The 24,535-nt window shown below is 46.4% G+C and overlaps 1 protein-coding gene across 4 annotated transcripts in view; it reads left to right on the top strand.

The window, feature by feature from the left end:
• RNLS (renalase, FAD dependent amine oxidase) overlaps positions 1-24,535 on the top strand; it is a 205,707-nt gene that overhangs the window by 168,988 nt on the left and 12,184 nt on the right. For all 4 annotated transcript variants that reach the window (XM_053311054.1, XM_053311051.1, XM_053311052.1 and 1 more), the window contains one exon: positions 5,229-5,404. In XM_053311054.1, coding sequence (XP_053167029.1) covers positions 5,229-5,404 — 176 coding nt within the window. The remainder of the gene's footprint in view (positions 1-5,228; positions 5,405-24,535) is intronic.

Genomic DNA, 24,535 nt, shown 5'->3' with positions numbered 1-24,535 from the left:
TCCGGAAACTTCAGTTAGTTCAGAATACGGCAGCCAGATTGGTTTCTGGGGCAACCCGGAGAGACCGTATTATGCCTGTTTTGAAACAGTTACACTGGCTTCCAATATGTTCCCGGAGGGACCATATTATGCCTGTTTTGAAACAGTTACACTGGCTGCCAATATGTTTCCAGGCAAAATACAAAGTGCTGGCTATTACCTTTAAAGCCCTGAATGGCTTGGGCCTGAGATATGTAGAGAGTGCCTTCTTTTACATGATCCCCACCACACTTTAAAGTCGTCTGAGGAGGTCCATCTCCAGTTACCACCAGTTCATTTGGTGGTGACTCTGAGGCGGGCCTTCTCTGTAGCTGCTCCCGGGCTGTGGAATGCACTCCTGGCAAAAATTCATAATCTTAATTCCTTACTGTCCTTCAAGAGAGCCCTTAAAACCCATCTGTTTGGCCTGGCCTTTCAGGGTTTTTAATTTGTTTTAACTGTTTTAATTTTTGCCCTGGTTCTCCAGGGTTTTGAGCTGTTTGAATGTTTTATTTGGTTTTATTCTTTATTTTATTTCATTTTATTCGTGTTGATTTTAATTGTTAACTGGTTTGACTTGTTTTTATTCTGTTGTAAACCACCCTGAGCCATTTTGGAAGGGTGTTACCTGTTAATTTGTTTATTTCGGCCTAAGGCCAGCATACATTTTGGAAGGGTGGTATATAAATCAAATAAATAAATAAATAACCCACTTCCTTGCAGGGGGGGAGTTGTAGTTGGCACATGGCAGTTTACAGTTGGCACTGTCCTGTGACAGTCAAAATGAACAGAAGAAATGAAGGTGTGTAATGAATCCTCATAGGGCAGGCATCCCCAAACTGCGGCCCTCCAGATGTTGCTGAACTACAACTTCCAGCATACCCAGCCACAAAAAATTGTGTCTAGGGATGCTGGAAGTTGTAGTTCAGCAACATCTGGAGGGCCGCAGTTTGGGGATGCCTGTCATAGGGATTCATTATGAGGAAAAGTTATTATACACCAAAGAATCCAAACACTTGAAAAATAATAACTGTACATTTTGCTCCATAACTCCACTTCTACAAGGGCTAGAGCTTAGCTTTAAAAAAAAATGAACGCTGGGGATACATGTTAAGGTTAGGATATGGCAACTTCGAATCCACATTGTTTTCTATGGTGGAAATGTTCAAAATCAGTAAAAACTAAAAAAAAATCATTAAATATCCACCAAGTGTCCCATTGCCTTGAAATTTGGGTGGTAGATGGCACCCATGCAGACCTATCCACCACCCAAATTTGGTGCCCCTAGGAGCTTGATAAGTGGTCCAGATCAGTACAAATAAAATACAAATCAAATCTGGGGTGATTTTAGGGGATAGATTTGGATACAAAACAAATCAAGTGTTATTTGTTTTGGGCACAAATCAAATTTTTAAAAATGATTTGCGCACATCCCTAATAACAAGCACTCCTGGCCACTGCCTCTACCTAAGATATCACGGAGAGCTTTGGGTCCAGAAGGATTCCCACGCTACATACCTGATCTTTCAGAGGGAGTGTAACCCCATTCAAAACAGGCAGATCTAAACCACTTCCTAAGTTTCAGCCTCCCCAAATGAGTACCTTTCGCTTGTTTGGATTCAACTTCAATTTGTTCTCCCTCATCCATCCCATTACTGGTTCTAAGCAAGCATTTAGAAGGTTAAGCCATCTCCTGACAAAGTTGATATGGAGAAATAGATGTGGGTGTCATCAGCATATTGACAGCACCCTGCATCAAATCTCCTGATTATCTCTCCCAGCGATTTCATAGAGATGTTAAAAAGCATTGGAGACAACATGGAGCCCTTGGGGACAGCATGTAAAAGTTCAAATTATGAAGCACAACAGTCATCAAGAGACACCATCTGGTATCCGCCCAAGAGGTAGGAGCAATTCCCTAGACACTCCAGAAGTATACCATGGTCAATAGTACTGAAAGCCACCAAGAGATACAAAAGAATCACAGTCTCGCTACTTCTGTCAATTCCTAATTGGAGATCATCCATCACCAATCTCCACCTGATAGCACACCTGAAAGCCAGTTTGAAATGGGTCTAGATCAAGGGTGGGGAACCTTGGCCCTCCAGCTGATTTTGAACTACAATTTCCACCATCACCAGCCACATTGTGGCTGGGGATGATGGGAGTTGTAGTTCAAAAACAGCTGGAGGGCCAAGGTTCCCCACCTCTGATCTAGATAATCACTGGTTCCTTCATTCTCACTGTTATCCGAGTGCTGCTGTTACGTCTACTACTATTCTGAATACAGTGGTCCCTCGACTTACAAACTACTCGACATAAGTATTTTTCGAGTTACAAACGGCAGTTTTAGATCCGGTTTTAGATGCGGTTTTTTCGACTTACAAATTTTTAGATGGGGTTTCCTCGACTTACAAATTTTTAGATGGGGTTTCCTCGACTTACAAATTTTACATGCGGTTTCCTTGACTTGCCTGCCTGTTTACTGCCTGTTTATTCTTGAAAAGAAATGTTCCTGTGCAGTTTGCAAGCCTTACTGGGGGTCTGGGTCTTTTTTCTAGGCTCCGGAACGCATTAATCCGTTCCCAATGCATTCCTATGGGAAACCGCTTTTCGACTTACGAATTTTTCGACTTACAAATGTGCATTCGGAACGGATTAATTTCGTAAGTAGAGGGACCACTGTATTTATATATCGCACTTTAACCAAAGCTCTCAAAGTGGTTTACATAGAAAAAATAAATAATCCTCTCTAATAAAACGCTTGGTGTCCGTCTGTGGACGGACACCAAGCGTGTGTTCGTGCCTCCCTTGGCGGTTCTGGGCATGCGCAAAGCACATGCCCAGTTCGGCCGAGACACAAATGGACACAGCCACCAGGCAGCCATCTTGGTGGCTTCACCCAGCCGCAGAAAGAACAGAAGTGGCCGCCGCGAAGCCGGAGAAGAGGCGGCAGGGGAAATTGGCCGAGGCGGCAGCAGAGCCGCCGCCTCGGCCACAGGAGCAATGGAGACCGCACCGGGGAGACAGGGACCAGAGACCGGGGGCCGAGCGGAGGCCATTAAAGTCTAAAAGAGAATATGCTTCCCCCGCCGTTGCCGCCGAACTCCCACCCTCCCTCCCAACTTCCGATACCACCTTACCCCAGCCCATGTCAGCTGGGCGAAGAAAGACCTTAATTGAAGAGGGAGTGAGGAGCGCGCAAGCAGTGCTCCTCTCTGAGCAAAGGCTCTGCCCGAACTGGCGCTTTGGGCGGAAAGAACGCAAGAGGCGTCCTTTCCGCCCAAAGCGCCAGTTCAGGAAGAGGCTTTGCAGAGAGAGAAGCACTGCTTGCAAGCTTCTCTCTCCCTCTACAATTAAGGATTTTTACCGGCCAACTGACAAGGGCTCAGAAGCTGGGAGGGAGGGTGGAAGTTCGGCGGCAAAGGCGGAAGCAGCATTTTCTCATTTAGATTTTAATGGCCTCCGCTCGGCCAAATGCATAAAGAGAGGGGGGAAAGGCTAGCGCCCGGAGCCGGGCGGGAGGGCGAATTTGGGCCCCTTCCCTTCCTAGCGCCCGTTATTCAACGGGCTAAAATTTACTTGTACATAAATAAGATGTTCCAGTCCCCAAAGGGCTCACAATCTAAAAAGAAACATAAGGTAGACACTAGCAACAGCCACTGGAGGGATGCTGTGCTGGGGTTAGATAAGGCCAGTTGCTCTCCCCCTGCTAAATAGAAGATAATCACCACCTTAAAAGGTGCCACTTTGCTCAGTTAGCAGGGGTTACTGCTGCCAGTCTGTGAGGCTAAAATGGAAGGGGTTGGGAATCAGAAGGCTGGGAATGGAAATGGGAGATGAGTGAGTGGGGAGATGACTTCTGAATTCTGATTGACTCAGAAAACATTATAACTTATTTCCAGTTATTAAGGAGTGATATGGAGATTGCAGAGAAGCTAAATGACATCTTTGCATCTGTGTTCACGGCAGAGGATATATTGAGTGTATACCTGTGCCTGAACTGAGCTTCTCAGGGACAGAGGCTAAAGAACTGAGTTAGATAGAGGTGACAAGAGATTATGTTTTAAACTGTTTGAAAAAATTAAAAATTAACAAATCTCCAGGGCCAGATAGCATCAACCCAAGAGTCCTTAAAGAACTCAAGTGTAAAATTGCTGACCACTTTGCAAAATATCTATAACTTATCCCTACAATAAGGCTTTATACCAGAGGACTGGAAAGTAGCCAATGTAACACCAATTTTTAAAAAGGGATCCAGGGCAGATCTGGGAAATTACAGGCCAGTTACCTTAATGGCCAGTTAGCAAATTGCCCTGGTGCATGTGTTGTGTCTGCTCAAATAGCCACCGCCACCTCAGAAAAGGCCAAAATGGCTTGAAAATGGGCCAAAATGGCCCTTCAGAGATTGGAGGAGCCCCCACCCTGTAGCTCCAGCAGCACCCTACAAAGCCACCACCAAACCCAGCACTAAGTTTAAAAACGTTTTAAACTCTAGAACCCCCAAACCAGCCCCGAGCCCGCCTGGGAGATTCAGCTCAAGCTAAGCCAGACCCAGTCTGGCTCGGTGAGCCCTCAAGCTAGACCTGTTTGATGTCAAACCAGGCCCCTCATTTGGGGTGACAAAACTGAACTACCCAGTCCAGTTCAACTCCAGTTCGGACTCAAACCAAACTGGGCAAACCAGTTTTCTGCACATCCCTAATATACGCTGATAGGGCCAGAGCTGTCAGTGACTGACCAGAAGAAGGAGTCCTGACCACCTACAGCCCATACTTCCATCTTATTTCAATTAAACTTCAGTTTGTTATCACTCATCCAGCCCATTACTGTCCCAAGGAAGGCATTTAGGGAAGATCGGCTATTTGAGACATATTTACAATGTCTCTAATTATTTTTTCCACTTCATTACATGAATGTTGTGTGTCTATATCATGTTTACTGGGTATCCACTAGCTAGGACTCGGTGTCCAAACAACCTGCTCTGGTTGCTTGAAAATTCCAGTCACTGCCACATTTAAGACATAGAAGATTTGTCTGAAGTATTAACAGCTACTACCTGTGGAGTTTCATCACTACCTGGGGAGATGATATCCTTGGCAAAATGTTCCATTTCTCAGTTTAGAAGAGCTATAATTAATATTTCGATAAGATGGAAATATCACTATGTACCATCTCTGGAATTCTTTCTTTCTTTGTCTTTTTTGCAGAATCATCTGACATTGGCCCCTCTGTCGTTGTCCACACCAGTGTCCCCTTTGGAACTGAACATTTGGAGTGGGACAAGGAAAAGGTGCAGCAATTGATCCTAGAACAATTGGAAGAAATTATACCTAGTTTGCCTAAGCCAGCCAGCATCAAGTGCCAGAGGTGGAGATATTCTCAGGTAATCTCTAATAATAGATTATGGTAAAATGTTTGAGTCAGACACCATCCAATTATAGCTTGTTCAAATTTAAAAAGAGCACTTAGTGTGTATCTAAGTATTATATTGACTCTTGAAAAGCTCAGTAACCACATTTGGGCTGCTGGTTAAGTGCTTTTCAAAGCATGTTAATGCAAGTTGCTATAGTATATAGTACCTGGGAGTTACTGTGGTACCAGGGTTTGATACTTTGCTAAAGCTCAATGGAGAGCAAGAGGACATGCTTGGTGATGACATGTTCAATTCTTGGGATCACCAGTAAAAAATTACCTTAATTAGCAAGACCTAGTATTTTCTCTAGGAACATAAGGAGGTGCCCTATACCGAGTAAGACCATTGGTCCATCTAGATCAGTATTGTCCATGCTGACTGGCAGCGGCTCTCTAAGGTTTCAGGCAGCAGTCTTTCCCAGCCCTGCCTGGAAATGCCAGGGATTGAACCTGGAACCTTCTGCATGCAGGCAGATGCTCTACTACCAAGGGGAATATCTTACAGCAGACAGTGCTCACATGTAGTCTCCCATCCAAATACAAACCAAGGTGGACCCTGCTTAGCACAGGGGAAACTTCATGCTCACTACAATAACACTAGGGCTGCATTCACACATAATGCCAAAACAGAGTTAAACGTGGCCAAGACTGGACCTCCAGAACACCCGAAACCGTGGTTACAGGCCGAAAGCAACCTCCAGGTTTCCTTGCTAAAACTTTAAAGATTGAACCTTCTCTTATCCAGGGGCGTAACGCTAGGGGGGGCAGGCAGGGCATGTGCCCTGGGCGCCACTTTGGTGGGTCACGTGGGGGGGCGCCAAAAAGTGCCATGACCCCCCCGATCCCCCCTGGATCGCACGGCGGTGGCAGGCGGTGGCAGATCGTCATCGTGTGCCCCTGGGATCATGGCTTGTGGCGGTGAGCGTGGCAGTGGCGGGCGGCGGCGGATCACGTGGCGGGCAGTGGCAGATCGCGCGGCGGTGGCAGGCAGCGGCGGGAGTGAGCGCGGTGGCGGGCGGCGGCGGATCGCCAAGTGCAGCAGAGCGACGCCGAGGCCTGCCATCTGGCCCGGCGTCGCTTCCCAACTGCACAGGCGCGCCTGCACAGTTCATAGAATGAACTGCGCAGGCACGCCTCACAGTTGGGAAGCGACGCCGGGCCAGATGGCAGGCCTCGGCGTCGCTCTGCTGCACTCGGCGATCCACCACCGCCCGCCGCCACCGCGCTCACCACCACAAGCCATGATCCCAGGGGGCACACAATGACGATCCGCCGCCGCCCGTCACCTCCACGCGATCTGCCACCGCCCGCCACTGCCGCGCTCACTCCGGCCAGGGCGCAGGTATGTGGGGGGCAGGGGGCGCAATTTGGGGGGGCGGGGGGCGCAGTGGGGGGGGGGGGCTTGCCCTGGGCGCCATTTCCCCCAGCTACGCCTCTGCTGTTATCTGTAAGGTTTGCCGCTGAGACCTGGGGTTTTGCTGCCTAAGCGTTACATTTGACTCCTGGCACAGCTATAACCGTAGTTTTGTGCTGATTTTCAAACTGCAGTCATAGAGGTAGCGGCACAGATGTGCCCGAAGACATGGCTCGGAGGTGGTACTCTAGTTGTAGTAGATGGTATTCTTGATGCATGCTGCAAAATTAGGCCATTATCCCATGGACCACTCTCTCAGGAGAATGGTAGTCTATGGGGACTCGATCCCAAGCAGGATGCTCCATGCAGCAAAACAGCAGAGATAGGTACTTGGGGCGAGTGCTGTCCTGGTCTCAGCAACTGCTGCCAAGCTGCTGTCAAACTCTGCACCCTGCCAGCCCCTACCTGCCCATGTGGAGATGTGCACCCTTGCCCACCGCAAGGAGATGTGCACCCTTGCCCAGCCCGTGTCTACACCGTCCATGCTAGCAGATATGCCCTGACAAATTACCCCCTCATGACAAGAATAGCAGGGCATCCCCTCTCCAGGTGGAGACCAGATATTGGGGGGGGGGGGGCGCTCCTGTTCAGGCTTAAGAGGCTGCCACAAGCAGGGATTCTGGAGCTTCCAAGTTCTACTTTTTTTCCCCACAGAAAGTTTGGGGAAACTGGGGGCTGCCCCTTTCCCGGGGGGATGTTTATTCCCTAGAGCAAGGATGGGCAGGTGGAATAGCATTGCTCCAATGAAAGAAGATATTCTTCCTTTGTGATAATGATGGGTACCAACCTAGGTCGGACAATACCCGCTCAAGAGAGTGTTAGCCCTGGGGCTAACACCTGAGGTTGCTGTGTGGAGGGAAGCCATGGTGAGGGGTACCCCAGAGACTGCTTTCCTTGTCTTGGGGACCGTGACCAGATTTCAGCAAAACCATGCCCTCTGCCAGCTAGCCCAGCCATGTGGAGATATGCCCCCTGCCCAACACTGCTGTCCTGGGGCAGCTGGAAACTGGGGCGTCACTCTCCCTTGGTAGAGATCACCACACCCACAGATCTGCATGTAGCAGTATGCTGGACCAGACCCAGGAACTCTGAATAGGTTTAGAGGTCCATGCCTCAACCCAGGGTGTCCCCTGTCCACACAAATGGCTGTGTGTTGGTGGGGGGATGTATCCCCCAACAAAGATTCTCAGGAAGCAGCCAAGTTCTATTCTTTTCACTGAACGTTCTTGCTCCCCAGGCTTACTCATGATCAAGGCCGTTCACCAGGATCGGTATGGGTAATCCAAAATCCTTCTTCAGAGGTACGGCCACCCAACCCAGAGCACACTACCCAGGCAAGAGAGTTGAAGGCCATGGGGACACACCTTTGCAACTCATGAGAATGATTATCAGAGGGGAGGGAAGAGAATTGCTGAGCAAATTCTGACATGATGCCTGATGGCAAAACATCCCCTTCTCCCATGGACACCTCCCTCACAAGAGTGTCAGGCCATGGGGGCTCTAATTAGAGCCAGGTTGTTGTGTGGAGGGAAGCCATGGGGAGTGACACCCTGGAGTCTACTTTCCTCATCCTGGGGTCTGGATCCAAACTGTCATGGAAATGTGCCCCCTGCCAGCCCATCTGCCCATGTTGACATGTGAGCCCCTGCCAGGGCCCCCGAACGGCCACCCCGGTGTTCTGGGGTGGCCAAAGAACAGCGGCTCCCCTCCCATGATTCCCTGCACCCTCAGATCTTCATACAACACAACTCTGGACCGGGACCTTGGATACTGAATGGGTTTAAAGGTCCATCCCAGTGTTTCCCTGCTCCCTCCATACAGGCATTCAGGCCATGGCACATGGAGCATCTAGATGTCCTCTGGTTGCATGCAAGGCTTCAGCGGGATTTGGGGGCAGGGGTGAGGGTTGCATAGAATCTGTTCTATTTTTTTACCATCAAGAGTTGGGGCCCCACACAGGAGGGGGCTCCTTGGGTGCATTGGTGGGTGGGCTGGCTGGCTCAACTCATGAGTTTGCAGTCCATGGGTGGGGTTATGCCCATGGATGGGCATAGCCTTCTCCAGGAGACTGTCTCTCTCATGAGAGGGCTAGCCCACTTGGCAGCAAGCTGCCAGACAGTGGATTTCAATTGGGTCTGCATGGACTGCTCTGCCCGGGTCACCCCTCGTGACATCATCCAAGGTTATGGTGGGACGTAGCCTGCAACATCCTCCAGCATCCTTTGCCCTCCCTCATCTACATATTCCTTCCTAGGAAGTCTCCATGTTCCCCTTACCTCCCCAACCCCACCAAGAATTCGTGTTTATGTGGGACTACCATGGTGCGGGGCTACTTGGGGGGCAGCGGTGCCATTGCTGGCAGAAGAAGCACTGCCATGGCACGTCAGGGCATTTAAATGGATTTAAATGCCCTTTCCATGCCGAGGGCAGGTGGAGCACTCCAAAATGCACAATTGTGCTCAGTACACCCCCTTCAAGATTGTGTCCAATCAAGGCTGCCCCACTGACATGGTGATGCTTTGCCCACATTTTGGCCATGGAACTTGCTGGGCAGAGGCCAAGTGGAAGGGAGGGGCTCCGCTCTCCTGCAACAGCAGTTTAGAAGGCCACGGTTTGGTGAACATCTGCGGCCCAATTTGGAGTCACAAACTGAAACCTCGGCCACGTTTATCTCCAGTTTGGTATTATGTGTGAATGCCCCTAGCTCTACACTCCTGCCTGTACCTCTGGAAAGGTAGGTAAAACCAGGCTAAATGGCCTGTGGACTAAATTGACCTAGTCTTAAAGCTGGTTCATAATTACATGTTTGGAATGGTTGACACTTCACATAGTTGGGATTCCATTCTGCACTGGTACCAGCTGAAACATGGTTGGTTTCAGAACTTTCACCGTGAAGAAAATTTCTACAACTGCCTTGGCAGTGTTGTGTGACACAGCTGGCACCAAGTCAATACTTTTTTTCCACTTCAGTTTATCTGGCCCTGTCAGTTCTCTGTTCTACTTCAGAACACTTATGAATCAAGTCTTATGAAATTCAGGAGTTGAGGCCAGCCTGCATATTTCACCTCTCTCATTAGCCCTGTTCTCATGTTATGGTCAAGGCAAATAATTTTTTTTTACAAATCTGTATGCATGTAGAGTTATTCACTCATGATGTTCACTGCACATACAGTAGTATGCTCCCTGTCTGTACATTTGAGGAGACATGATGCACCCAGGTTGACTTTCAAAATGAACTCATGTGCAGTCATTCAACCATGTACATATGAGAAACTTGTATACAACTTAATGTCTGAATAAGGCTGCATGCATGGCCCAACCAGGATCATGCAGACAGATGCCAGGCCTACAAACTCCTGCTATGTTTCAGCCCTAGCTGAAAAAGAAAGAAGGATATAATTGGCTAGCAAATGTAGGACACATTGTCCCAGTGGTTGGGGAGTGCCTCTGGAACTTGCAAGATGAAGATAAAATACTCTCTCTCTCTCTCTCTCTCTCTCTCTCTCACACACACACACACACAAAACTTCCTCATGGCCTTACTTGCTCTTCACTGAGCTGCAAAATCTGTGGAAGTGAAAATCCTATCTGTTAACTAACCGTCTACAAAGATTATACCAGACAATTACTCAAAGTCTATGTATAACACTGTACAGTAAACTAGCCTGGATATTACTACAACATGGATAACTGTGGTCAAGTTTCTCTCTGCAATAAGGGATGCAGCGGGCACATTTGGCCGCAGGCACTCTGAGCACTTCCATCAGTTACACTGGATCTAAGGGCACTCAACAATTAGCTTAAATGTCCCTGTTAACTTCTACTAGTAATCATTTTTAATGATTACTTAACCTACTTCACAGGGTTGTTGTGAGGAGAAACTCAAGTATGTAGTACACTGCTCTGGGCTCCTTGGAGGAAGAGCGGGATATAAATGTTAAAATAATAATAATAATAATAATAATAATAATAATAATAATAATAATAATAAAATAATAATTTTTGAAACTGAATTTTCATCTATGTTGTAGTAGATGAACTGCAGACTGTTTACATCCTACATGTTATCTAGACTTTACATTTCGTTCCGAAAGTTAGTCTTGGTATTATTAGTTATTTTTGTTAAATTTCTGGATGACTTATAAAGTATGGTTTGTTTATATTACCATTACTATTTGTGACACAATGCGAGCCCAGTGGTTCCTAGGCGAGTAACCCGCCTAAGTGCCCCTGCCCTAAGCCTGGGTTTGTGGAGCAAGCGCTCCGCAAAACTGGGCTCCCTGATCATGAGTAGCCGCAGCATGGCTCTGCGCCTTGGCTACTTGCGAGTAGACCAACTGGGAGGCGGAAAGCCGCCTCCCAGCTCCGGGGTTCTCCCCAGCCCCTGCCGGCTCCGTCATGGATCTGGCAATCATGTGGGCAGCTGATCCGGCCACCCAGGGCTCCCTGCATGATTGTCTGCGGGGAGAGTGGGCTTAGCCCGCTCTCCCCGCAGTTTCAGCAAAAGCAGGTTTCACAGATCATGAGACCCGCCTCAATGTATGTGACAATAAAGGTAGTGCTTGTGGTTTTGGTTGACCACTGCTAGGAAATAACCTCACAGCCTCTTTTCAACATAAACTCTATGAGGCAGCAGGCACTAGGGATGTGCGAAACGTTTTGGATACAAAACGTTTTGTACCCAAAACAGCCTGTTTTGGGTGTTTTGTAGACAAAACAAAACACCCATTTTCCAGATCCAAAAGTTTTGTATACAAAACAAAACGTCCCTGTTTCGGCTACAAAAGTTTTGTTGTTTCGGACCTCCATTTTGTAGTGATTTCTGAGTCAGTCTCCATTTTGTGTTTGACATCTCTTTGAATTTCCCACTCTTCCAGCCTTCTGATTGGTGACCTAAAGCATGGGCTGACCTGCTGACAATTCCCTCCTTGTCCCCCATTGGCTCTTTTGCTTCTTGCCACTCTTTACTGACCCCACATTGGCCAGGGGAAGGGTTGCTAACCCATGGGGTGCTGGGTTCTGTTGCTTCTGTGGTATTCTGAGTGTAGATTCTCTGGTAGCATATATAGTGGATTCTTGTTTTTCACTGAAAATCTCATATGCTACCAGAGAATCTACAATGAACACCTCAGAAACACAAAACCCAGTACCCCAATGGCTTGTGGGTATGGAGGTGGTTGGCACCCTATGTGCACTACACAACCCCTCGCTCTGGGAAACCCCAGTGCCCCCCAAGTGGAATTATGGGGCTGCTGAAACCTCCATTATTCCCTATGGGAGAAATCTTAAAAGACATGTAAACTTCATCAATTCACAAAAGATCAGCCCTTTGCCCAATGGAGAAGAGAACTGGTCTTGTGGTTGAGCATGACTTGTCTCCATAGCTAAGCAGGATCTTCCCTGATTGCATATGAATGGGAGACTTGATGTGTGAGCATTGCAAGATATTCCCCTCGGGATGAAGCTGCTCTGGGAAGAGCAGAAGGTTTCAGGTTCCCTCCCTGGCTTCCCCAAGATAGGGCTGAGAAAGATTCCTGCCTGCAACCTTGGAGAAGCCGCTGCCAGTCTGTGAAGAGAATACTGAACTAGATAGACCAATGGTCTGACTCAGTATATGGCAGGTTCCTATGTTCCTAATTCTTTTGAGATAATTCTGGAAATTTCCTTGCCCCATTGGGCACTACCACCCACCACACTCCGCTCTGGGTCATCCCTTTCCCCTTGATTTGAAGCAATACATTTGCTGGAATCCCCATTATTCCCTATGGGAAAATTCTTAAAGATGCGTAAACTTAAAAAATTCACAAAAAATCAGCCCTTTGCCCAATTCCTTTGAAATTTGGGTGGTAGCTTCCACCCATTGGACACTACCACCACCACCCACTCGTTTTGCCCTGGGACCCTTTTTAAAAATCCAATTTGATTCAGATTCGGATCCGGATAATTTGGCTACAAAACAGGGCTGATTCGGATTCAGAAAATTTGAGTACAAAACAAAACAGGGGTGTTTCAATTCGGATACAAATCGAAACAAGAAAATTCCAAAATGCACACCCCTAGCAGGCACACTTGGTTGTTAGGCCATCTCAACTTGGTTGACTAGACAGGAAAAATTCTTTTAGATTCCAGGTACCCACTGTTTTGGTCTGAAAAGACAATAAATTCTTGATCCAATGAATTAAGATTGCTTGGTTATCAACCATAATCCTTCCGACCTGCTGCAAAAATGGCCCCTTGGTATACTGAGGAGCTGCAGGGGCTGAAGTTGTTGGGTAGGCGACTAGAGCGCAGGTGGAGGAGAACTCGGTTCAAATATGACAGAATTCAGCATGTGACCCATTTGAAGGCTTATGCAGTGGCAATGCGCGCAGCAAAAAAGTGATCCTGGTCTGTGCACATTGCAGCTGCAGGTTCACACTCGGCGGAGCTATCCCAGGTTGTGAGGAGTTTGGTTTCTGCTCCTTCTACTTCCAATCAGTCCCCGGAGTTGCTCTGCTGTGATGCCTTTAATGGGTTCTTTGAGAATAAGATCTCCTGTATTCAGGTTGACTTGGATTTCAGTATTTCTGCAAGTTCTATGGAGGAGGTGTCCAGCAATCCCTCTTGCAGTATTAGATTGGATCAATTTCAATCTGTGACTCGTGAGGATGTGGACAAGCTGCTTGGGGTGGTGCGGGCTACCACATGTTCTCTGGATCCTTGCCCCACTTGGATGCTTCTATCTAGCAGGGAGATTGTTGGAGGTGGCCTAGTTAATATCGTAAATGCATTGCTAAGGGAGAGTGCGGTGCCCCCCTGCCTGAAGGAGGCAGTGGTTAGACCACTCTTAAAGAAGCCTTCCCTGGACCCCTTAGTGATGGACAGCTACAGGCCAATCTCCAATCTCCCTTGGTTAGGCAAGGTGATTGAGAGGGTGATGGCCAACCAGCTCCAGGTAGTCTTGGAGGAAACTGATTATCTAGACCCATTTCAAACTGTCTTTAGAGCTGGCTATGGGGTTGAAACAGCCTTGTTCGGCCTGATGGATGACCTTTACTGGGGAATCGACAGAGGGAGTGTGACTCTGCTGGTCTTCAGGATCTCTCGGCAGCATTCAGTACCATCAACCATGGTATCCTTCTGGATCGCCTGGGGGAGTTGGGGATAGGGGCACTGCTTTGCAGTGGTTCCGTTCCTATCTCTCGGGTAGATTCTTGATGGTGGAGCTTGGTGACAGTTGCTCCTCAAAACAGGAACTGTTATATAGAGTCCCTCAGGGCTTCATTCTGTCACCAATGCTTTTTAACATTTGCATGAAACCGCTGGGTGAGGTCATCAGGAGGTTTGGTGCTGGGTGTTATCAGTATGCTGACGACACCCAAATCTACTTCTCCTTTTCATCCCCAGGAAATGGCACTCATTCTCTAAATGCATGCCTACAGGCAGTAATTGGCTGGATGAGGGATAACAAATTGAAGCTGAATCCAAGCAAAACGGACGTGCTCATTGTGGGGTCTCAGAATCTGAGGGGTGAGTTAGATCTTCCTGTGCTGGATGGGGTTACACTCCCCCAGAAGGAGCAGGTGCACAGCTTGGGAGTACTCCTGGACCCAGGCCTCGCCCTGGTATCTCATGATCAGGAGTGCTTTCTATCAGCTTCGGCTGATTCGACAGCTACGTCCATTCCTTGAAGAGAAAGATTTCAAAACAGTGATGCATCAGCTGGTAACCTCCCGGCTTGACTTTTGCAATGCGCTCTACATGGGGCTGCCTTTGTACGTAGTCCGGAAACTTCAGTTACTTCAGAATGCGGCAGCCAGACTGGTCTCTGGGGCAACCTGGAGAGACCAGGGGATCTGGGGAGATCCGTCTCCAGTTACCACCAGTTCATTTGGTGGCGACTCAGAGGCGGGCCTTCTCTGTAGCTGCTCCTGGGCTGTGGAATGCGCTCCCGGCAGAAATCCGTAATCTTAATTCTTTACTGTCCTTCAGTAGAGCCCTTAAAACCCATCTGTTTGGCCTGGCCTTTCAGGGTTTTTAATTAGTTTTAATTGTTTTAATGTTAACCTGGTTTTCAGGGTTTAATTTTTTTGATAGTTTAATTGTTTTTTAAGATAAATTGGTGTTTATATTTGTATTTCTGTTTTAATTGTTTTTAATGATTTCTGCTTTTAATTGTAAACCATCCTGAGCCAACTCGGAAGGGCGGTATAAAAATCAAATAAATCAATCAATCAATACTCGATAGCCCTGTAGTAGTTCATAATCCTAGACTCTGTAGGCTACGACCTGCCATGTTCTACCAAACCTCCTCGTGTCAGTCCAGATCCCTGGACTAGTTCAGACTATGCAGCCAAGTGGAATGGCCACTGCAAGGTAGAGATAGCAACAGGGTGGCTAAGAGGCAGAGCCAGGGGGGCCATTCAGACAATGAGTCCAAATCAGTACCAGCCACGCAGGATTAGGGGGTAATGCACATGCCCCACTCTCACATGACCCCTCCTCACATGCCATTCCAATTTTCAGTTTCATGGAGCGGGGAATGTTATCTGAATCCCACACCACATCCTCACATGGTTTAGTTGTGACTTTAATGTAGGGAAAGTGGGACATGTGCCCTAGTCATGTGTGGAGGGGACCAGATCAGATTTATTGTCCAATGGGCCCCCTGTCTCTGCCTCTTACTCACTTTTTAATATCTCCATCCTGAAGTTGCTGTTTCACTTGCTGCATCAGATAAACAGGCAAGAGAGCAAGGCCCCCTCTTGTGGATTCAGCTGGAACATTTGGTTCCTCCCAACCCGCGCCACATCCCACCCCAGATCTGGCTCTTGTAGTGGCCCATCCACATTGTCATTATATAGTTCCATGATGTAATATTATTGTATCTACATTTTCTTACTCCATCTTCCTTTCCCATCCCCTTTTCATAAGAACATAAGAAGAGCTTTGCTGGATCAGACCTGCCTATGTATTTATTTATTTATTTAACATATTTGTATGCCTAGTCCAGAAACCTGGCATTTCCCATCGTGGCCTACCAGGTGCCTTGAGAAGCCACATAACCAGGAGATGGGCATGCCCTCTCTCCCGTTGTGGTTGCTGGTTTGAATTCCCACTCATATGTTTCCCAGACTATGGGAAACACCTATATCAGGCAGCACCAATATAGGAAGATGCTGAAAGGCATCATCTCATACTGCATGGGAGACGGCAATGGTAAGCCCCTCCTGTATTCTACCAAAGACAACCACAGGGCTCTCTGGTCGCAAGGAGACAACACCGACTCAATGGCACACTTTACCTTTACCTTACCTCTTACATTGCAATTAATTGTTTTAAATTGTAAAGCTCCTTGACAGCATTGAAAGAGAGTCAAATTTAGTAAAACTTAAATTGAGTAAAATTCAGTTTCTGCTCTAGCAATAGCATCAGTGTTTGGGGATTTTCTTTTTAAAAGAAGTCGAAGCTTTAGCCTGACACTGGTAATCCAACTAGTATTGTGAGGTGGACATACCTCTTGCTCTTAAAGGCTGCTGCTGCCCCACATCTAGTGCTCACCAGTCTTTGAAAGAGGAGCTCAGCCTGTCACTGCTCACTGAACTGAGCATTGTGACTTGCACAGCTCCTGCCTCTCCTCCAACACTGAGAGGGCCTGTCTCTGCATACAAGAGACTAGGGCTTGCTTTGTTGATAGAGGAAGGAGAAAATGGAGGGTATTTTTACCTCAGCAACAAGAGGCTGAAATGCTGCTCTTGCTGCAGAGTGGCAGGAAACAGCCTGCAAAGCAGCAAGAAGCTGTCTGAGGACCAGAGGTTAAAAATACCACCATAAGGTAATCTGTGTTGATTATAATATAATAGCAGCAGCAGTAGGGTTTCCTGAGTGGTTACCATTATGACAGCTAGATTTAATTACAAAGATAAAAACACCAGGTTGTTAATTAGGTTTATTGTGGTTATTATAACTCATAATTTGTACTACTGTAGTGCCCACAGTATAATAGCCAGCTGGAATTAGGGGCATGGTATTTAATCCGTGAAGGCCTGAGAGAGACTTGTACAAGTCTGCACAGGATTTGTGAATCTTAATTTCACAGAGCAAAACCAAGGTCAGCCAATCCTGACTCCTTGACTGGTGTGGCTCTATGTGCACTTTGTCACATTCATGTTTTACATTTTTAGATGTATACCTAAAGACTGCAATGATATACACAGTAAGTCCCACTGGACACAGTTGCTCCTGAATAAACATGCATAGGATGCTTTAAAGGTATTTCAGGTGTTATGTATCTAAATGTAACATTTAGAGGCTTTGATGGACTGCAGAATAGGTCATAGGCTGCAATCTTGTACACACTTAGGTGGAGATAAAGCTCGTTGAATGCAGTGGCCAGTATCCTCACTAATGGTGTGGAGGCTTTGCATGCAATGACCTCTACAGTGTTTAGTAATCTAGAGCCTCACTGCACAGGGTGGTGGGGGAGGTAATTTTCACGGATCTCTCCTTTCTGTGGAAGCACTCTTTAAGATTCAGAAATATGTTCCTGAGGGCTCCATGACCCCCAAGGGATGTAGCTAGGGATGTTAAAGAGTGCTTCGAGAGGAAAGAGATATCAGAAAAAAACATCTTTTCTGAGATATCAGAAAAAACCCTTCTGCCTATCAAGCAGGACTCCAGGTTACAAAACACTTTGCACTCCACACTTTGCAGCACTTCCGCACTGTTGGTGGGGATATCAGCCACAGGGAATTACCTCCAAGAAAATGTTCATAGGATTGCGCTGTAAATTATTCTCTCTCTCTCTCTCTCTCTCTCTCTCTCTCTCTCATATAATAATGAGGCTGTTCTTGTGTGCATCCTAACCTAGGCTAGGGAAGCCCAGCCTGGCTTAGGCTGCACATAAGAACCTCCAGGATCAGGCCCAATCCTGGCAGGGCAGCAACGCCTTGCCCCACTTAAAAACCTGGCTCTTAGCCAGGGTTAAGGGTTCCAGCAGGTCCTTAACCCAGGCTCCAGGATTGTGTGTTCGCTGGGGCTACGTTCAGCCAGCGGACACATAGACAGGCAGACACATAGCACCCCATCTCCTGGGGGAATCTCCCAAAGCATCATGCATGTCACACAGTGCCTTGTGGGCTATCCAGAGGCCATGACATGTCATCCCAGCCTCCAGATTCCATGCTGTGCCACACAGCATGGATTGTTTGGGGACGCAGTCTGTGCTCCCAGAAGCATGCAATCACTCATCTGGAGGGAAGGGAAATTCAACCAGCCTTCCCTCCTGCCCACCCACCTCCCCGCTCACCTGATCGTGTGAATAACCTCAGAATATTTTTCCCCCTGTCATTATCTCTTTGCAGCACTATATCAGTGCTCCAAAGAGGCAGTCTCCTTTTCCTTACCCCACTGATCCATATCTGGTCACATAGTAGACGTGACCAATGCATAATAAGCTTATCTGTCTACCAATAACATCTCAGGTTTGAAATTATTTAGATATAAATGTACGCTGTGTCCTCAGAAGGAAGCTCCAGGAGAAACCTAGCTACATTTTAATGTCTTACAGTGGTGCTCACTAATTACCTCATAGCCATCTTTGTTTTAACATTCCAGTCAACTATTGAACAACAGCAAAAGGGAAATAAAGGATGGACAGGATTTCCCCCAGACCCTTTCAAGCAGGATTTATCCTTTTTGTTAATTAAGTGCAGCCATTATGTCCATCATATGGGCCAAATACAATCCCAGGATTAAAATGCAGACATTACAATTATCCATGGAAGACGTGGGATTAGTCCTCCCAAACTTCTCTCGATACTACTTAGCAGCACAGCTGCAGTGCTCTATCCTGTGGTTTAATTATGATAAGGCAACATTAGCATCAGCAATCAAAGGCTTCCCAAACCAGAAAGTCTCATAGACAAAGCTGTGGTATGTTATGGTGAGAGAAGAGCAGACTAAGCAATATGGCTTAATTATCCTGTTTATTACTGCAGCATCTTTAAAAGAATATATTGCAGGGGCCCATATTGTGAAATGAGGAATGTAACACTAGTTTAAAAAGAGACCCTCTCCCCATTCAAGTACAAGGATGAAGAGGCACAATGGATTTATCTCTGTTGGTGTACCTGATGGGCACCCCTGAGATGGTGACTACATAAGCAAAATAGCTGAAAAAATAAAGCTCACTCGTTTCATAATGATCCTATATGGTCATGATGAATTTCTGGAAACACACTAGAATATTGGGTGCGGCTAAGGACTCACAGTGCCTCTTCTAACTCTCTAATCCATATTTTAGATCTTCCAAGAGGAGCCAGTTCAGGGGCTAGTTCCTTAGGGTGGAGCATTATGCTTCCACCTCAGGGAGCTCATCAACCTCTTGCCTTGTAAGTTCAGCCCTGCGGGATCAGGCCCAAGGCCTATCTAATCCAGCATCCTGTTTCACACAGTGGCCTACCAGATGCCTCTGGGAAGTCCACAGGCAAGATATGAATGTGTGCCCTCTCTTCTGCTGTTGCTCCCTCTGCAACTGGTATTCAGAGGCATCTTGCCTCTGATCCTGGAGGTGGCCTATAGTAGGGATGTGCACGAAGTGGATTTTGTGTTTCATTTTGAGCTCAAAACAAAATACAAAATACTTGAAATGTCTGTTTCGGCTGTTTTGGTTGTTTCTGTCATAGGGAAGAATTGGTAACTCTAAACATCCGATTGTTCCCCATGGTTAGCTCCTAAAGACACCAAATTGAGTTGTGTGGTAGGGCATGATGGGTGCTACCTGCCACCCAACCCACAAAGGAAATAGGCAAGCAGGCAAAATTTAATAAATTTGTAACTCCCCCCACATACCCATAGGATTATATGGGGTTTACCTCCCCCAGAGTAGGCCAGACTGGCAGCGACCCAGTTTGGGCTTTTTTTTTTTTTTTTGCCCAGTTTGGGCTTCTGTGCATCTGTGTAGGCCATTTTAGTGACCTCCACACATTCACAGAGGCTATTTGTGTGTCCACACAGTCATGGTCACACAAATGGTCTCTGTGCATGCACAGAGGTCACTAAAATTGCCTCCACGTATGTGCAGAGGCCTGAACTGGGTTGCCGCTGGCCCCCCTACTCTGGGGTGGGTGAGCTTCCACTGCCCCCTCGTGTCTGCCCTCCCCCACAGCAGCAGCCACTCTGACACCGGTAAGTAGTTATTTATTCCCCTCCCACCCACTCTATCCTTAAGGAAGCCCCCCTGCCCTTCCTTTACTGGTAAGCAGGAATCCTCACCAGATTCCCCTTTACCAGTAAGCTCTAAGCCAACTCAGTTCCAGCCAGGTCTGGTTCAGTTCCTACTGACTGGCTGAAGGTGGTCTGGTTCAAACCCGAGCCTGTCGAACCAAAATGGCTCAGTGTCAAGCCCGGCTTGAATCGATCCAGCTCACACACCCCTAGCTGTCACTGCATCCAGCGGCAGAGAATTCCAGAGAATTAATTATGTGTTGTGTGAAAAAGTGCTTTCAGTTTCATGGCCTTCACTTGACCCAAGATAAAGGTGGACTGTTGACAAAGTTAGCTTATCTCCAAAGTGTGTGTGTGTGTGTGTGTGTGTGTGTGTGTGTGTGTGTGTGTCTAGTCCTACTCCAAATAATAATGTGCATTTCTACTGCATGTGTCCCAGTTTCATGAGCAGTGAGAAGTTCCAAGGGGCAGCACTACCTGGATTTGGTTTCCTTTGGATGAGAGAGCATGAGAGCACTGACATTTTTGAAATATTTGCTTTATAAATATACAAACAAAACAGCAGGTGTTCCTATAATCAGGAGATCCACTACGCCACATCAGGTTCCCAGAGGAATGCCCTGTGAGAGCTGTCTGCAGATTTCTCTCAGCTTCTTTCTGTGTTCATTGCAAACCTACTATTTTCCCCTCTGCCCTAAACTGTGGGATAGTACCACCTTCCCCACAGTCTCCTCCTCTGGAGGAGATTTCATTCAAGCTAGGGTTGCCAACATTGTGTTGGCTGAAATTGGGACATTGGGGCGGGGAGGCACCGGGGGGGGCACCTAGGGGTGGGACTTGTCTTGGTCCTAGGTGGCAGCTGTCAAGCATGCTTACCTGGTGGTGGTGGTCACCACCACCAGGTGTTTGCTGGCTGGCTGGCTTCTGCACGGCGGAGCCCCTCCCACCTCCCAAACTATGTGAAGTCAGGGGCTCGGGGCGGGTGTGCTGGTAACAGGTGTGCTGGAGGCAGGTGAACCTCACAGAGAAGGTGGCAAAAGACCACCATACCTGGACCTACCTTCCTCCCAAATGAGGCAGATTGGGCCAATTGTGAATGTGCAGAGGCCTGAAATCAGCTCGATCTGCCTCATTTGGGAGGAAGGCGGGTCCAGGTAAGTGGCTCTTTTGTTGCCTTCTCTCCAAGTCTTGCCTGCCTCTAGCGCACCTGTCGCCAGCGCACCTGCCCTGAGCCCCCAACTTCAAATAGTTTGGGAGGCAGGAGGTGATCTCGCTGCTGCCCCAGTCCGCCACCGCACAGTGGCAGCTTTAAAAGTTTTTTTAAAGATTTTTAAAAGTCAAAAAAGAGTCAAAAAGCAGGATAAATTGAGCCCCAAAGGACAAGCATTTCCCCACAAGAAGTCGGGATATCTCGCACAATGCGGGACAGTTGGCAACCCTAATTCAAGCATTCATTTTCCTGTCCAGGGGTGTTCTTGCCCTGCTTGCCATGACCTAAGGACAGCCCTGCTTCTAACTCATCTGTGTTGGGCTAAACAAGCAATCTACCTAACAAAAGGAATGTTGGCCAGCAGCCGTAACACCATCGAAAGTGCTTTCCATATATACTGTACTAGCTGCATAATCCTTATAACAGCCCTGTAAGGTAGGAGAAGGAATCCTCCTATTCAGGCTTGATTAGAATTGATGCTTTAAAAAGAAAAAAATCTTCATATAAAAAAAATTAAATCCATTTTTTTTAATTTAAATTGATTTTTTTTTAAAAAAACTAGTTCATAAAGAATCTAGGTCAAATATATCATAAATATTAATTATAACTTCTAATTATATTCTATGAACATGTTAACAACAGTATATAGGGATGAGAGATAACAGACCTGATCAGGGTTATACTGTAGGTGATGTACATTACACACACACACACAGTCAAACCCTTTCTCACCCCACCAAAAATGTGCAAAGGTCAATGAATGACTAGAGAATTTGGGGGGATGGAGTAGATCTGAGCAAGGAGGAGGAGTTTGGATATAAATGTACAGGATGGGCAGGGGAGGGGAACAGAAAGTGAAACCAAAAGTGAACACAACATATTCACGCAGTCCTGAGTGTATTTAACATTTTCCAAGTGTATTCTCCACTGTAGAAGGGAAACATCTATCATATCAGCAGGCCATAAGAAAGACCACATTTGGGGATATTATAATGAAGTTCCTGTACTTGTGGGTAAGAAAGGCATACATGAGAAATGCAAACAGTGCAACAACGAAATACAAGGAGGCCTGGTTGCCCTAATGAAACAGCATTATGAGAATGTGTGCCTACCTTCTAAAAATGAAACCTACATCTATCTCTAAATATGTATTAAGGCTATATTAGACAACAAGAATGTACTTCTATAAAAAATAATTGTTTTAATAAGGAAATAATCTTCCTGACTAGTAATTTAAATTGTGATTTAAATCATTAAAATTGAGTCCTTCTGTGAAGCGATTTAAATCATGATTTAAATCAATTTGATTAATTTTATTTAAATCAAATCAACCCTGTCCCATTTTATGTAAGGGGAGCTGAGATCTGAACAGAGGATTTTCCACTTATGACCTTAACACTTCACATGCCCCAGGATGTGATGACCTCAGGTTATCACATCCTGCTTGAGAGATATTGAGAGATACCTTCATGCCAGAGTCTCACAGTCAGCCTATATGAGTCTCACCATTGCTTGTGCGCATCTCTTGTTTCCCCTCTAATTCCATCCCCTCCCAATCAGGCAACCCACTTTGGGAATCTCTATTGTAGGGGAAATCATTGTCCATTCTCATTCCCATCACTGCCCAGGAGCAGGTGAGCGACTCTAACTAGGTAAATTCTTAATGGCATAGAGACTGGATTTTCTCAGCACCAGTTTAACACTAGAGGCAAATGGTTTATTATCTCGTGGAAATCTTTTTTGCTAAGAGACAATGTGGTATTATCAGAGCTGTTGTTATTACTCAGTATCTTCTATGCTTACCAAGGGCGAGGCTTTATCTTTTCCTGTTTCTAGTGGCAAACAGAACACAAGGGAACTAGAGCAGTAAACCTGACATTTGCTGTTCAGTCGCATTTCTAAACAAATCTTTGATCCAGAAGAGGCAACAAAGGAAAAAAAATTCAAGTAGGAAACTTAATTTCTTTGACATTCTTTTTCCTAAGCCTATATCTGTTATTTCTCCTTTTTCCCACCTTCATGATTCTCATTAGTTTTCCTCTCTTCTACATCTCTGTACATTGGTCTCATTAGCACATGTACATCACTTGATGCCTTAATCCAAAAGAGAACCTCTTTGGTTAGCACCAAACAAAGGTCCATGTCAAAAACAGCCCTGGGCAGTTCACTTCACTTCATTCCTAGCTTCTACCAAAATTGGCTTTCAGTGTTTCACCTGTTTTTTGCTCCAGTATTCAACACTTCAGCAAAACTGAAGTTGCCTTCAAAGGATCACCTTTTAAAAAAAAATTATTAAAATATTTTACACCAAACATACTTCAACTTAACAAACACAGCAATTAAAAATTGAAAACTAAAGCCATTAAACAAACAGCTGCACAGCAATAAAACCAGCAGAACAAAAAGCCCATTCCCATAGCAAGATAGAAAAAAAAGTCCCTTTTAGATTTCGGTCCAAATTAGATGTGACATGAGAGTTCTGCTAGTAGTAGAACTCCTGACACATTTTTCTTGTTCAGAAACAGTCACTGTGGCAGTGATGGGGGGAGGATGATCATGGACGATAAACAGGATGATAAATTTCAGTTGAACGTTAAGAGAAATTTCTTAAAGGTAAGATCAGTTCCACAATGGAACCAGTTACCAGGAGTGGGTGGACTCTCCCTCACTGGAGGCCTTCAAGCAGAGACTGGGCAGCCATCTGTTAGGGTTGCTCTAGCTCTGAATACCCTTCATTGAACAAGAAGCTGAATTAGGCCATCTCCAATTCTATGGTTTTGGATTTGGGCCAAGGGGGTTTAAAGCTTTCCCCCATACCATAGCTCCATCCAAATCCCCCACCTCCCCCACCAGAAGTTGCCATTAACCATGGTGGAACCCTTATTATGCCTTTGTTTTCCTCTCTGTGGCTAATAATAGTTTTAGGAGGTATAATTTGTATTGGGAATTGGCAATAGAGAGCCACCACATGGTGGTCCCAAGGCAAACCACACACCCCTCCTACATGGTTGTTTTCTAGTCAAGTAAAAGACATCTAGTCATGGAGGTCCATGCTACATCCTCTTTGACACTCAGTGAGCCCACAAAACCTTCTAAAAGAATACAGACTTCACTTGATGACAGAAGGCTAGTAGTGAAGAGACAGATAAGACTTACCCAGGAGAGACTTCCAAGGCTTCAATGCCATAATAGAAAAGGCCCTTCCATATTATAAGGAGCTATATGATGTGGATCTTAAAGACTGGAAAAGGTTAATGTGGGAGAAAGAGGTC

Source organism: Hemicordylus capensis, chromosome 3 (genome assembly GCF_027244095.1).
Source record: "Hemicordylus capensis ecotype Gifberg chromosome 3, rHemCap1.1.pri, whole genome shotgun sequence".
Taxonomy (NCBI): domain Eukaryota; kingdom Metazoa; phylum Chordata; class Lepidosauria; order Squamata; family Cordylidae; genus Hemicordylus; species Hemicordylus capensis.
The sequence above is the reverse complement of the archived record's forward strand: the minus strand, read 5'-3'. Positions and strand labels throughout refer to the sequence as shown.